Source organism: Ochotona princeps, chromosome X (genome assembly GCF_030435755.1).
Source record: "Ochotona princeps isolate mOchPri1 chromosome X, mOchPri1.hap1, whole genome shotgun sequence".
Taxonomy (NCBI): Eukaryota; Metazoa; Chordata; class Mammalia; order Lagomorpha; family Ochotonidae; genus Ochotona; species Ochotona princeps.
This window is the reverse complement of record NC_080865.1, coordinates 65,812,916-65,828,885: the sequence shown is the minus strand read 5'-3', so window position 1 is coordinate 65,828,885 and position 15,970 is coordinate 65,812,916. Positions and strand designations below refer to the sequence as shown.

At 41.3% G+C, this 15,970-nt stretch overlaps 1 protein-coding gene across 5 annotated transcripts in view; it reads right to left on the bottom strand.

The window, feature by feature from the left end:
• CSTF2 (cleavage stimulation factor subunit 2) overlaps positions 1–15,634 on the bottom strand; it is a 30,750-nt gene extending 15,116 nt beyond the window's left edge. For 3 of the 5 annotated variants that reach the window (XM_058658414.1, XM_004590127.3, XM_058658413.1), the window contains exons 1-8: positions 15,492–15,634; positions 13,381–13,459; positions 12,287–12,456; positions 11,612–11,748; positions 11,026–11,145; positions 10,773–10,910; positions 7,122–7,245; positions 1,985–2,047 (exon numbers count right to left, since the gene is read on the bottom strand). In XM_058658414.1, coding sequence (XP_058514397.1) covers positions 1,985–2,047; positions 7,122–7,245; positions 10,773–10,910; positions 11,026–11,145; positions 11,612–11,748; positions 12,287–12,456; positions 13,381–13,459; positions 15,492–15,549 — 889 coding nt within the window. In that variant the 5' untranslated portion in view covers positions 15,550–15,634. Of the gene's footprint in view, positions 1–1,984; positions 2,048–7,121; positions 7,246–8,618; positions 8,670–10,772; positions 10,911–11,025; positions 11,146–11,611; positions 11,749–12,286; positions 12,457–13,380; positions 13,460–15,491 lie in introns of all 5 variants that reach the window. The other 2 variants (XM_058658411.1, XM_058658412.1) reach the window with 1 other exon arrangement.
• Positions 15,635–15,970: the final 336 nt, after the last annotated feature.

Below are 15,970 nucleotides of genomic sequence, written 5' to 3'. Positions count from 1 at the left end.
GCAGAAAAGCACAGGATGCTTAGAGAAAACACAAGGTATTTGGCCAGGAGTTTGTTCTGCTGTCAGACAACAACAAATTATGGACCGATATCTTTTTCAAAAAAATTGAAATTATCCATTTTTACTTGAAAGTCAGAATTATAATGTGGGGAGAGAAATACAAACATAGAGAAAGATTTCTTTCGTCCACTTGATCACTCCTCAATTGCTCGTGGTGGCCAGAGCTGAGTTGCTTCCAAGCTGGGAGCCAGGAGATTCTTCTAGGTCTCCTACAGAGGTGCAGGGTCCCAAGGAGCTACCCTATGCTGTTTTCCCAGGCCATAAGCAGGCAACTGCATTAGAAGTGGAGCAGCCTGGACTCAAACTGTCACCCACACGGGATACTGGCACCACAGGCAGAGGATTAGCTTGCTAAGCCACTGCACTGGCCCAAGGCCTATATATTAATATTTTGCTGTTAAACCGGGTTTCACTTGCAGGATATATACTAGGATTAAAAAAAAAAAACCTTAAGCTTCTACATGCTTATCCAAAGAAGTCTTTTCTCGGTACAGTGACCCAATGCATAGAAGCAGAAGACACTGAAGAACATTTTGGGCTGGTGCAATGGCCTGGTGGCTAAAGCAGTAGAGGATGGCCCAGGGTCTTGGACCCTGCACCATGTGGGAGACCCAGAAGAAGCTCCTGGCTCCTGGCTTCAGATCAGCTCAGCTCTCGCCATTTGCAGCCACTTGGGAAGTGAACCAGAGGATGGAAGATTTTTCTCTGTTTGCTTCTCTCTGTAAATCTGCCTTTCAATAAAAATAAATAAATCTCAAAAAAAAAGAAATTAATATGAGGCAATGTGGGGATTGTGTTGTGGTATAGCCTGTTAAGCTGCTCACTGTAATGCTGGCATCCCATATGTAATCCTGTTTGTGTCATAGCTGACCTGCTTCTTATTCAGCTCCCTGCTAGTGACCTGGCAAAAGCAGCAGAAGATGGCCCATACACTGGACCCCTGCCACCCATGTGGGAGACCTGCAAGAAGCTCCTGGCTCATACCTTCAGCCTGGCCAACTCTGGCTGCTACGGCCATCTGGCCATGAAGCAGTGGATGAAAGATCTTTCTGTAATTCTGACTTTCAAAATAAACAAATGAATATTAAAACATAAGAGGCAATGTGATGTGACAGGGTAACTACTGGTTTTGAAATCAAAGATCTCTGTATTTTAACTCTGCCACCTTCTACCTGGAAGAGAGAATGAGCGCACCAACACCAGTCCATATCACCTGAGATTTCAGGACTGACTGACCTTGTTCCCCTGAGCAAGTAACTTCCAACTCTGAGCTTCCATCTTTTTGCCTGCAAAGCTGATGTGCTGCCACCTAACTCTCAAGGTTGTTACTGCAAACTGCAGTGTGACACAGTGTGCAGCAGATGCTCCTTTTCTCTCCTTCTCTCTTCCTGATGCTGTTTTCAAACCTCTGTATTTTTTTTTTCAACACAGATAAATGATGTGGAGATTTGGGACGGTTGCTGCCCCTGCTGTCTATATTACTGCCACAATATAAGACACTTAAAGGACTGACAGACTGTTGGCATACCCAAGCCATAATAAATGCTCATAACCACAATTTCTCAATTAACAGACAGTCACAGAGGGACATGTAAGTGGAGTCATTAGGCTATCAGGAAACAGGAGCTCCGCTTGCTTCATCATCTAATCTTGTAGAGCAGAGTTCTAAATCACTAGGTGGAAAGTCTAGCTCAGCACTATCCAACAGAACTTTCTGTGATGAGAGATACAAGTTCTATAACTGCTATGTCCAATAGGGCACATGGATTGAAAAACTGACTTATTTAATTTATGAACTGAGTTTAAATTTTACTGAGTTTCAATTAACTTTATATTTATTTAAACAGTCACTGGTAGTATATTACACAGTGCAGATATGGAACATTAACAAGCCCAGTCCAATCTGACACTAATATGTGTTTACCTTGTCCTCGTTCCATGGCCACCGGTCCACCTCCTGGCATCCCAACCTGGGTCTGCATTCCCCCTAGAAGATAAAGGGTGGAAAGAAAAATCAATTAGGACAGTAGTTTTTACATTGGCAGCATAGGCTGAAAGTACCTTACTGTTATGTTTTCTTCTATAGTAGAGCTGTACCTGGATTTTCATCTATTACACATTTTTAAAATTTTAGTTACTTACTCATTTTTAAACAATATTTATTTATTTTTATTGGAGAGGCAGGTCTGAATTACAGAGAGAAGGAGAAACAGAAAGATCTTTAGCCTGCTGGTTTATTCCCTTAGTGGCCACAATGGTCGCAGCTGAGCCGAACCAAACGAGGAGCCAGGGGCACTGATTTAAAATTTAAAATTTAATAAGTTTGGGCCCCGCACAGTAGCCTAGTGACTAAGTCTTCGCCTTGTATGTGCCAGGATCTCATATGGGCACCAGTTCATGTCCTGGCTGCTCCACTTCACATCCAGCTCCCTGTTTGTGGCCTGGGGAAGCAGTAAAGGATGACCCAAAGCCTTGGGACCCTGCACCTGCGTGGGAGACCCAGAAGAAGCTCCTGGCTCCTGGCTTCAGATAAGTTCAGCTCCGGACATCGTGGCCGCTTGGGGAGTACACCGATGGATGAAAATCTTTCTGTCTCTCGTTCTTTCTGTAAAATCTGACTTTCCAATAAAAATAAATAAAATCTTAAAAAAAGTCCTTATCTTGCCACAACACTCTGTTCTGTTCTACTCATTCTATTCACATCAATTACCAAAAGCAACAAAAAGATAAGATCTGAGGGAAGAGCAGAAGACATTTAGGGTATAATTTCTCACATTATACATTATCCTATAACAGTACTTTTATTTGTATGGGCTAAATTCCCAGGAGTACAATTGGGGGGTTAAACTGTATGGGAATATTCAATGCTAGCTGATTTCATTAGAACTGAAAAGCTTCTTATTTTCTTTTTTCTTTTACAAGATTTATTTTTTTTTAAAGATTTTTTATTATTATTGGAAAGCCGGATATACAGAGAGGAGGAGAAACAGAGAGGAAGATTTTCCATCCGATGTTTCACTCCCCAAGTGAGCCGCAATGGGCCAGTACGCGCCAATCCGATGCCGGGAACCAGGAACCTCTTCCAGGTCTCCCACGCGGGTGCAGGGTCCCAAAGCATTGGGCCGTCCTTGACTGCTTTCCCAGGCCACAAGCAGGGAGCTGGATGGGAAGTGGAGCTGCCGGGATTAGAACCGGCGCCCATATGGGATCCCGGGGCTTTCAAGGCAAGGACTTTAGCCGCTAGGCCATGCCGCCGGGCCCTCAAGATTTATTTTTATAGGGAAGGCAGATTTACAGAGGAAGGAGATCCAGACCCTCCACCCACTGGTTCACTCCTTAAGTGGCCACAACACCCGGAGCTGAGCTCGTCTGAAGCCAGGAGGCAGGAGCTTCTTCCAGGTCTGCGACACTAGAGCAGGGTCCCAAGGCTTTGGGCTGTCCTCTACTGCTTTCCCAGTCCACAAGCACAGAGCTGGGTGGGAAGTGGAGCATCTAGGACACGCACCTGTGGCCATAGAGGATGTGGCCCTAGGAAGTGAAGTGTGAACCAATTAATCATCCTACTGGGTCCAAAACTTCTTTTTCATCAGTAATGTGTGAATATTACTTCCTGCATCAATACTGTTATGTCACATTATTATTATTATTATTAAAGATATATTTATCTTTCCAGGAAAGTGAGATTTACAGAGAAAGAGAAACAGAGAGAAAGATCTTCCATCTGCTAGTTCACATCCCAAGTAGCTGCAATGGCCAGAGCTAAGCCAATCTAAAGCCAGGAGCCAGGAGCTTCTTCCAGGTCTCCCAAGCGGGGATAAGGTCCCAAGGGTTTGGGCCATCCTTGATTGCTTTCCTAGGCTACAATCAGGGAGCTAGATGGTAAGTGGAGCAGCTGGGATACGAACCAGAGCTCATATGAAATCCTGGCTCATGCAAGACAAAGACTTAGCCATTAGGATCTCACTGGATCCTTGTTACCTCACTTTAAAAAAATCTATTACTTTGATGGGTTTGGGTAAAGTGAGATCTGTTATTTAATTTGTAATCCCCTAACTGTAAATGAATTTGTTGTGGTAGGTTATTTGGACTCATTCTTTCATGAAGTATCTATTCATTTTCTTTGACCACTTTTGTTCTGAGGCTCTCTCTCCTCAACTATGGAATAGCTCCGTATCTGAAAAAAAAAAAAAATCTTAGTTAAGTGTTATTTTAGAAGGGCAAATGTTACAAATTCATGAAAAATCATTTGAAAGTTTAACTACTTAAACTTCTCTTATAGTTTCAATTTTTATCCTTATTGATTTCCTTGTCCTGATACCTTCTGGTTCATTATTTTTCTAATTCTTTAAACCTAGTACATAGAGTTCTTCTGTATTTTATTAATATAGGTATTTAAAGGTATCCGTTTTCCCTTAAGTACTGCCTTCCTTATTTCTCACACTTTAAAAAAAAATATGTATTTATGTGGAAGGCAGATTAAAAGAGAAAAGAGAGAGAGATCAATCTTCCATCTTTTGTTCACTTGCCAAATGGCTTCAACAGCCAGGTCTAGGACAGGGTGAAACCAGTGGCAGGAGCTACATTTGAGCTGCCCACATGAGTGGCACTTGGACATCTCCCATTGCCTTTTCAGGCACATCAGAAGAGGAAGCAGAGCAGCCAGGAATTGAACTGGCAGTAGGATATGTGGATGTTAACATCACAAGCAGTGTCTTAACCCACTCTACCACATGCCGGCCTCACTCACACTTTTTGTCTCTCACACACACACGGTTCTTGCCATCTTTCAGGAAATTCATAATTTTTGAAATTTTCTCTTTAATTCAAGGATTACTGACAGTATGTCCCTTATTCTTCCAAGAAAGGATTATTTTAGTCACATTTCAATATCTTTACCTTTATTGGCTTATAATTAAAGAATGTGTTCTGCAAAACTGTCTTTTCTTCTGAATTTGCTAAGATTTTATTTTATGGCTAAGGATGTAGTCTTGCCCACTAGCGCATTATTCAAAATGTCACCCACCAATGGTGCTGATCTACACACCGTGTGCTAACAGCTTACGACAAGCTAAGGACAGAAATGGAGAGCAGGCACACAGAAACCTTTATAGCACTCTCACACTGCTGTGACATTCAAGTATGTGACCACTGCATGTGTCTCACTGAACAAGATATGGACCAATCTAAGTACTTTTTAACACCTGTAACAACCTGTACACTATTATGGCTTGCATACATGTAATATAAAAGGACAACATTTTAAGGTAACCTAGACACTTCTAACTCAAAACCGTATAAAAGTCTGAGCCAATTTTTCTTTTAGAGATTTAGAACTCAATCAGGATAATATGGATAATGAAAAATCTGATTTACTGAAAATTTCTTTAAAAATCCATCTCCTGGGGCTCAATGTGGTAGCTCAGCAGCTAAAGTCCTTGCCTTGAACAAGCCAGGATTCTATATGGTCCCCAGTTCTAATCCCAGCAGCCCAGCTTCGCATCCAGCTCCCTGCTTGTGGCCTGGGAAAGCAGTGGAGGATGGCCCAAAGCCCTGGGACCCTGCCCCCGCGTGGGAAATATGGAAGAAGCTCCCGGAACCTTGTTTCAGATCTGCTCAGCTCTGGCCATTGTGGTCTCTTGGGCAGTGAATCAGCAGACAGAAGATCTTCCTGTTTCTCCTTTTCTCCGTAAATCTGACTTTGCAATAAAAATAAATAAATCTTTAAAAAAATCCACCCCTGGGGCCTGGTGCAGTAGTCTAGTGGCTAAATCTTTGTCTTGCATGCCCAGGATCCCATATGGATGCCGATTCGCATCCCATCTGTTCTACTTCCTATCCAGCTCCCTGCTTATGGACTGGGAAGGAGAGGAGGATGGACCATGGTTTTGGGACCCTGCACCTAAGTTGCAGACCCGGAAGAGGTTCTTGGCTCCTGGCTTCAGATTGGCTCAGCTCCAACCGTTGTGGTTACTTGGGGAGTGAGCCAGCAGATGGAGGATCTTTCTCTTTGTATGTCCTTCTCTCTGTATATCTTCCTAATAAAAGTAAATAAAATCTTAAAAAAAAATCCAATCCCTGCCAACTTAGCTGTGTGGACCGATTTCTTTACAAAACAGTCATCTAAATCGTTCTCATGAGCAGCGCTATGGTCAATCTAACTCATATTAGGGAAATAAACACAAAGAAATTTGTTGTATAAAAAACTTTAAATGTTGATAATACATCTTAGAGTCACAAAGGTATTCATATAAAAAACTGTTATTTTTCTCAGCGTTTTTAGGTACAATGAGATGTTAACCGGGGTCAGCATTGTAGTGCATTGGGATAAGCAATCATTCACAATACCACTGTTCCATATCAGAGCACTGAATTGAATCCCAGATGTTCTCTTCTGATCCAGTTCCCTGCTAACATGCCTGAGAAGGCAGGAGAAGACAGACCAATCACTTGGGCCCCTGCTGCCCACGTGCGAAATGTGGCTGGAGTTTCTGGCTCCTCGTTGTGGCCTGGCCCAGCCCTGACTGTTGCAAACATTTGGGGAGTGAATCAGCCAATAGAAGACCTTTCTGTCTCTCCATCACTGTGGCAACTAAATAAAATCTTTTTAAAAAGAAAAATTAACTGCAAAAGCAATATTCTTAATTACCTATCTATATACTTTCAATGAGCAGAGTTTTTAAACTGCCTTTTTGTTATTGCTGTTCTGATTATATTTATTAAAACATAGTTTTAGGCCCGATAAACACAGTAACAGATGTGACTATGTATTTTGTGTTTGTCTTTTTTATGAGCTTTTTAACCTGATCTAAAAGTCTCTAGCTTTTGATTGGAGAATTCAGTCCATTCACAGCTACCCAATAACAATTTTTTTTTTGGTACAATAACTTTAAAAATCATGAAATTTTAAAACATGCACATTCCATGGCTTTCAAATATACTCTCCTGTATTCATTTTATAATCAATATCCTATTACCACAAAATAATCAGGCTTTACTGCAGCAGCTATGATGACAAAACTAGCGAAGTACAGAAATGGTAAAAGACTCTAAATGAAAGTTACCTCCAGGAGCTAAGGGACCAGGGCCAGGTCCTGTGACAGCAGCCGGCATCTGCCCTGGTGCTGGAACACCACCTTGCATAGTGGCTTGCATAAGAGGAGGTGCACCATTGACATGCATTCCACCCTGACCAAGACAAAAAGCATAGTATGTAGTTGCTTTCATGGAGACTTAACACACTAAGTCTGTCTTAAAGCTTCATCAAATTGACAATCCTAAGTATATTATCAAGTGTTCTTTTGGTATAGAATGTCTTACGGGACGTTAAATCTATCACACACTCTGAATTTCAAAGAAGCAAGTTGCAGTACTTATCACGAGCATGTTTATACGAAACACAGTTAAGATTCAGCATATTCTAAGAACTGAGACAGATAAGCCTTATCTCTGTGGCAAGGCAGCATAGAGCATAGAAGTTGTCAACTTTATAACTGGGGCCAGGCATTAAGAGCATTAACAACAACAAAGAATGCCCCAAACTCAAGACACAACCACTGGCCATCTGTTTTTCAGATGAAAAGTGGCTTTTAAAACTTTCATCAATTTTCCCTCACTCCTGTCCTCACATATAATTCTAGTCTGGGAGGGGAGAAATGTCAGATTTTTTTTTTTTTAAAGATTTAGAGTGACAGACAAACACAATGGGACAGAGAGACTGATCTATCTCCCATCTGCTGGTTTACTCTCCAAATGCCTGCGATATCTGGGACTGGGCCAGGCCAAAGCCAGAAGCCTGGAGTTCCATCTAAATCTCCCCTGAGGGTGGTGGAAGCCCAGGAACTTGGATCATCTGCTGTTCTTTCCCAGGAACCATCAGCAAGGAGCTAGACTAGAAGCTCAGCAGCTGAGACTTGAAGCAGTGCCCATATGGGATGTCAGCATCACAGGATGAGGCCCATCCCTCTCTCACAATATGAGTGCTGGAATGTTTTACATTCTAATCTTACTTTAAAAGATCCTTGGAGGGAAAACAAGGTTCCTTGGAGGAAAGGGAAATGTTATCTTTTTATCTTCTGTATTCCTTGGGAAACTGAGAACTATCTTTGAAAAGCAGAGTCCAATAAATAAAAAACTAAGCCATAAAAAAAATCACACATACACTTGGAAAACACAAACAAAACTGAAACAGAAAGGAGGAAGCCATACATAGAGATGGGTAAGAGAAAATAGGCTATGAGGTCAAATCAAACTAGGTTCAGATGCTAGACTTGCCATTTACAATTGTGTTAATTTTGGACCAGCTACTTTCTTTTAATTTAATCTTGCCTTTCTTTAGGGAAAGTATTTCTTGAAAGCAGAGGCTGGTAAACTATGGTCCAAGGGCCAAAATTATTTCGTATTATAAGCATCATCTTACTGGAACACAACCACACACACTTTAGGTATTATTTATGACTGATTTTACAGTAGTATGGTAGGGTAGTTGTGACAGAGATCCTGATGACCTGCAAAGCCAAAATTATTTACTATCTTGGAATTTACAGAAAATGTTTGCTGACCTCTGCCCTGTACATCTGTACAATCCATCCATCTTGTTTAGTTCTGCCACCCTAATAGGTAAAAAAATGGTAGATTATAGTTTATATTTATCTTGAGTTTGAATACTTTTTCATACATTTATATATTCTACTTTTGTAAACTGCTTACATTCACTGCCCAATTACTACTGGGTTATTGGTGATTTCGTAACTAATTTATAAAAGGCTTTTTTTTTAATTATGAAAAATTACAGTTTTAAATCATTAGAAAATAATACCCAACTTAGAAAAAAAAATAAGTCCAAAATCTTCCATATGATTTTTCCAAATTGCATGTTGAATCCTCTTCTTGAACACTAGACATTTTTTACATACTTAACAATTTTTAAACTTTGTGAGAGGGAGGGAGAGAAGGGGGTGACCACTTATACTCCCATGTGTTGGTTCACTCCCCAGTTGTCTACTGGGCCTAAGGCCAAAGATGGGAGCTGGGAACTCAATCTAGGTCTCCCACATAAGTATCAGGGACTCAATCACCTGAGACAGGTGCACTACCTCCCAGATTCTGCATTAGCAGAAAGCTGGAGAAGGGAGCTAGAGCCAGGGATTAAACCCAGGCACTCCAACATAGAATGCAGGCATCACAAACAGTGGCTTAATCACTATGTCAGAGGGTTGCACCTGATGTTTATAAGCTTTTTATATGAATCATTACATATTGAATATATTTTTTGTTAACTTACTCAACATACCTTCAGGATTTATTTCTGTAGACTGATGCAGAAACACAGTATAACACATTTTGGGAAATTTTTCACTGCTTCACTTCCACATGGTACTGTTTTTAACCTATCTAAGTTGATGCCTCACGTCTTAGTCCATCTTACTGCTTTAGAGAATTACGGTTCTGAAAGTCATCCATACTGACAGATGTAGTTTAACTGTTGCATAGTAGTTCATTGGGTGAATAAGTTTTCTCTATTCTCCAAGAATGCACATTTAGGAAGTATTCATTTAAAAAAAAAAAATCCATTATTTTTGTTTGAAAGGCAGATTTACACAGAGAAAGAGAGACAGAGATACTTTCATCTGCTGGTTCACTCCCCAAGTGGCTACAATGACTGGAGTTGAGCTGATTCAAAGCCAGGAGCCAGGAACTTCTTCCAGGTCTCCCATGTGGGTGCAGGGTCCCAAGGACTTGATCTGGACCATCTTACATTGCTTTCCCAGGTCATAAGCAGGGAGTTGGATTGAAAGTGGAATAGCTGAGACATGAACCAGCATTGATATAGGATGCTGCTGCAATAGGGCAGATCAGCATGTTGTGCCACCATGCTGGCCCAAGAATATTTCCAATTTTTTTGCTATTATAATACGGCAATAAATAATTTTAAACATCATTACAGCTCTTTATTAATCAGCCTTTTATCCCTCTTATGTGTGGTAAATAGTTTTTTCCTAATTTATCATTTGTCTTTGGTTTTCCTCTGTTCACATCTTTAGGGTTTTGTCATGTTTGGGAAGCGAATTTTTATTTCCATTGATAATAAAGAAAATAAAGGTGCAACCTCAGGACTGGTGTTGTGGCACAGCGGCTTAAGAGGTCACCTGCAACACCAGCATCCCATCTTAATCCTGGCTGCTCTACTTCTGTTGTAGCTCCCTGTTAATGCACCTGGGAAAGCAATGGAAGATGGCCCAGACTCTTGGGCCCTTGTCCCCAGGAGGGAGACCTGGTTGGAGCTCTAGGCTCCTGGCTTTGTTGTGGTAATTTGGGGAGTGAACCAGCAGATGGAAGAATAATCTCTCTCTTTTTTTTCTCTGTATCTTTGCCAGGCAAACAAATAAATAAATATTAAACAAAAAATTAAGAACGTTAACCTCGTTTAAACACTGTGAAGACAAATATGATAATGTACATGGAATAATGAAGGACCAACCACAGTATATGCATATCTGGTATACATACAAAATTAACTTGTAAGAAAATATAAAAAAAAAATCTCTATTTCACAGAACTAAAACTGAATCTTTATTGATTCAGATGCTGTTAATTTCTGAAACCTGAAAATTACCAACTATCATCTCAATTTCCTGACCATTCTTTTTCAAGACTTTCTCCTAAAAAATACATGATATTCTCAGACAAAAGAAATATGAAGGAATAAGTCCTACCAAAGCCTGGGCCTGAGGAGCCTGAGGATTCTGCTGGTTCATTGGCACACCGGGTGCTGAGCCAGGCCCAGCAGCATGGACTGGCTGGGGGTTGCCTGTAATCAGTGTTGGAATATTTGTTTGGCGATGCAGAATTTTCTAAAAAGTGAAAAGAAAACCCTGTGAGCTGTCTTGTTGAACAACACAATAATGCAGTTCCTATCCCACTCAAGGCACGTCGTCCCACTGCCATAGAAGAAACAGAAGCACTCACCAGGGCAATCTCTGGATCAACAATTCTCATCACCACCTGTGCCTGCAGCAGAGCATAAGCCAGCTGAGGGTTCTGAAGCAGCATGTTCCGTGCTTCCTGAGGACTATTCTGGACACAGAGCTGAGAAGAGAAGCAAATCCCATTATCAGGTTCCGTGTTTATTACCTGGAAACGGAGAGTGATCTAGAACTTTCCCATCTGAGAAAGGTAATACTCAAGAGGCTGCTTCAGCCATCAGATTTTTTTTTTAACATGGTACACAAAGTCTGGGTCATGGAAGTCAGAAGGAAAAGGCATTTTAAATCTAGTGACAAGGTCATTTAGGAAAAAAGCCACATTTAAATATCTGTATCTGATATCCATGGGTCATAAAAACCCAGCTGTCTGAACAGATGCATTTGTACATATAAAAATGGAAAGTTTTTGCACAAAATAAATATGCTGTGTACACATGGACTACTGAATGTGCTAGAAACACTGGTATTCAGACACAATTTCTGTTTAAGTTCTGTTTATTAACTCATAAATTTACTTCTTGAAAATCTAACGTAATCTGCTTTATCCTTAACCTAATGCCTCCTCCCACCTTCATTTGTTTCATCAGCTCAAACATCTGCTCTGGTGGAAGACTGGCAACTGCTTTGCTAATTGACTCAGGGGCATCCTCGGGACTGATGGTCTCTCCGTAAGGTGACTCAATGACTGGGGCACCAGTGCCAAGGCCTGATTGGGAAAAAAAAAAAGGTAGAAATTAGGGGGACAAATAAAAAGCTAAGTCATTGCAAGTATCTATTTCCCAGGATTGCTGTATGGGTCGGCTGATAACCTCACATTCTTTGAAGGTCTGAAAATCTGGTTTCCATGGAGGAAACTCAGAGGATAGTTAATGTTGTCAAAGGAAAGCTGGGAGCATAATCACACAGACAAAAACTAGAGAGCAATTTGTATTGACTTCTCAAGTTAGTTCAGAAGCAAAAAGTGTTAACAGAAAAAGATGCTAATTTCAAAACAAAACTCCCGGGTCTATTACTATCACATTTTTAGCACTACTAGTGGCCTGGTGAACCCAAATTCATCTTTAATTGGAACTTTATTCCACTTTGTGTTCTCAAAAGACACACATTTCCCTAACTCAGGCACCTTGATTAAAAAGTGGCATGGGTAAGCATGTCAAGATATGCTAAAACATATAGCAAACAGAACACTTTAATTATCACATTAATCATAATTGATATTGTATACAACTTGGGTTTACACTTACTCTTCAGCTCTTCTTTGTTCTTTTCACTGGCCGCATTGTCTACTCGAAGCGCTCTTCCACTGAACTCACGCCCATTCAGGTTCCGCATGGCACTAAGTGCTGTCTCTTGGTCTTGATATTCACAGAAGCCATAACCCTTTGGTTTTCCTGTCTCCCTATCATATACCAATCTAGAGAGCAGAACCAGAACAAATGGTACAGGTACATACACATATACACACACAGCATTCCTGCTAACACTGCCACATTCTAATTTGGCCCAGTATAACATAACCTTATATCAGCCTCACTGAAATATTGAAGAGGCTAGCATTTGTGTGCAGTGGGTAAAGCTGCCACCTGCAGGGACAGCATCCCATGGGATACCACTTTGAGTCCCAGCTGCCTCACTTCCCAAAGTTCCCTGTTAATGTACTTGGGAATGCAGCAGCAGATGGCCCATGTGCTTGGTCCCCTGCACCCACATGGGAGACCTAGATGAAGCTCCTGCTCCTGGCTTCAACCCGGCCAAATCCTAGCTGTTGTAATCATTTGAAGAGTGAACTAGGGGATGGAAGATCTCTCTTTCTCATTGCCTCTGCATCACTGAGTCAAATGAATAAAGGAAAAAGTCCTTTATTTATTCATTTGAAACATAGGGTGATAGGAAGAGATTGCCCATCTACTGGTTTACTTTACAAACAGCTTCAAGTTAGGTGTGAGCCAAACAGAAGCCAAAAATTCCATCCTGGGTGGCAGAGGCCACCTTCCACTGCCTTCTCAGACACATTAGCAGAAAGCAAGTAGGGAAGCAGAGCAGTCAGAACTCAAACCAGTACTCTGACATGGATGACAATATTGTAAGCAGTGGCATAATCAGTTGCACCATAATATTGGCCCCCTTTTAAAACATTTTTAAGGAAAAAATAAAATACCTTTTAGGTAAGAATGAATGATAATTACATAGTGTCATTTATATATTAATAAGGTTGCTACACAAATAAACACGTGGAAAATCACAAGTTTGAAACACAAATCAAAAAACTTTGCCATTATTACTAAAAGTCAAATTTGCTCTGATGTTTAAGAAACCAAGAAATAAAAGTATGTCTCACCTGAAACTAACAACAGGCCCAACCTCAGAAAAGATGTCCTTTAATTGTTCTTCGGTAGCTTCATAAGGAATGTTTCCCACTAGGGAAAAAAACAGATAATACTTCAATTTGGAGCTTGCAGATCTTTAGTTAAAGTGCAGTGTCTACTCACATCATTGACATGACAACTGGTTCAAAAGTGTTCCTAAAATCTCAGTTCCACTGTACTTATTCAGGCCTCTTTTTAAAAAAGATTCATTTATTTTTATTACAAAGTCAGATATACAGAGAGGAGGAGAGACAAAGAGGAAGATCTTCCATTTGATGATTCACTCCCCAAGTGAGCACAATGGCCGGTGATGCGCCGATCCGAAGCCGGGAACCAGGAACCTCCTCCAGGTCTCCCACGCGGATGCAAGGACCCAAAGCTTTGGGCCGTCCTCCACTGCTTTCCCAGGCCACAGGCAGGGAACTGGATGGGAAGTGGAGCTGCCGGGATTAGAACCGCCCATATGGGATCCTGGAGCGTTCAAGGCGAGGACTTTAGCCGCTAGGCCACGCCGCCGGGCCCTATTCAGGCCTCTTAATAAGTGAATAAACCATTGAGGCTAAACACAAAAGGTACAAGAATTGATGAATGTTAGTTTTCTGATCTGTCTACTATTAGCTTTGTTAAACTTTTGCTGAAATTAATATTGAGGCATTGGTATTTACCTGAAGGTCTGCAAGTTTTATCAATAGTTACTCAGCAAGAAGGCCTCTAATAAAATTGTTCAATATACCTTGATCACAACATACTAGACTCACCACAGGGCTTATATACACAATGTCATGATACATGTGAGGAGCAGACAGCTGGAGTCAGGATTACACCTGAAGGACAACGGGGAGAAGGGGGAAGGAGGAAAGGAAAGGGGAGAAGCACTATACCTTTAACACTACATAACGCAAAATAAAAATAATAATAAATGAAATTCTACCATTTGCAACAAAATGTTCCAAACTGCAGAGCATTATGCTCATACAAGCCAATCCCAAAAGGACAAATATCATGTTCTCTCTGTGTAACCTTCACACAAAAAATACAAACCAAATAACTACATAGGTGAATCAGTATAAGTATATTCTCTAGATGAACTATTTAATGGAGGTTAGCAAACAGGGAAGTTAAGATACGTTGCAATCTGTATCACTACTTCTGAATAAAAGGAGGACTCCTAAAGAAATGCTTAAATCTAGCTTGACAATCTGATACTAGATTTTCTACCTTTGTCTCTACCTACAATGCCATGGTGTAGGTGGGTAATATAATGTTGAACTTGTTACTGTTGCTGGAGGACTACACTACTGTAATTGTCTGGAAGGGGAAAATGCGAGGAGCAGATGGGGAGGGAGAAGGGCCAATTCTTATACCTACAATACTGTATCAGGGAACATAATAATTCAAAAAATTTTTTAAATGTGTAGGATTTTGAAAATGAGTTCATATGTCCATATTTTCAGATGCATATGCCCTTAAGGAAGAATGGCCATGACTCCTTTTGTAGGTTAAAAAAAAAAAACAAAAAAAAAAAAAGAAAAGCAAACTTACTCCAGCCGAACAAAATTACTCAGAATTGTTTTGGTCTTCTTAAAGTTCCTCTGAGGAGATCTTTATTATTATTCATTCATTTATTTATAATCCATTTCAGGAAGACAGATGATTAGTTGCCACTACCATTGAACTAAAACGTTACAACGAAGAAGCAAAGAATGAAAATCCTTATGATACAACGGAGAAGTGGACAGGGGAATCTATATACTCCACAAACAATCTGTATTCCGGGGGTGGTAAGTACTACGGGACAGTTCAGGACTATAGCCATGCACTCTGTCTTCTAGACAATAAGTGAAGCTCATAAAAGGAGAAACGGGTAAAGGCTGAACGTAAATCTAACTTCTTCAACGATAATGCAGAAAGCCTGCGAAACCTCTGCAAAAGGGAGCGTCTTTGCCCGTGAGTCCACCAGTTGGCCGCCCCGGAGGTTACGTAGGGAGAGTGCCACAAGTTCCCGGGGCGATTCAAGAAGGATGGGGGTGCCGGGGGGAGAGTCCCTCCCCGAAGATACTTGACTCGACCAAATTCCTCTCACCAAATACTGAACGTAGAGAACGATCCACCGCAGGGTCTCTAACCGTCAAACCCGCCATCGCTCTACTCCGGCGTCTTCCGGTGCACTTCAGCACACTTCCGTACCGCGCGTGTGCCCAGCACCGACCACGCTTCCCTACGGCGCGTGAGCGGAAAGCGACTGGGCGTGGCATACACAAGGCCCCGCCCACAGCGTCATTCCTTCGCCTCGGGGCGCTCGTTACGTCCGTAAGAGAGCTAACTGCTGCTAGGTTGGGCTGCGCTGAAGTCTGAGAGTAACTCTTTCTTGATTCCAATTCAGGCCGGAGCGGGCTAATTTGAAAGCTTTTAGTCTGCGAAATTCTTCTTGGTTTGCTATGTTTTTTCCCTAAGGCTGACACAAACACTCGTCGAACACAGCAATGTTGGACACGGCAGTTACCATGGTAACGATTTCATTTTTTTTTCAGCGGCCGCCCACGTCCTTTTGCTTAAACAGAG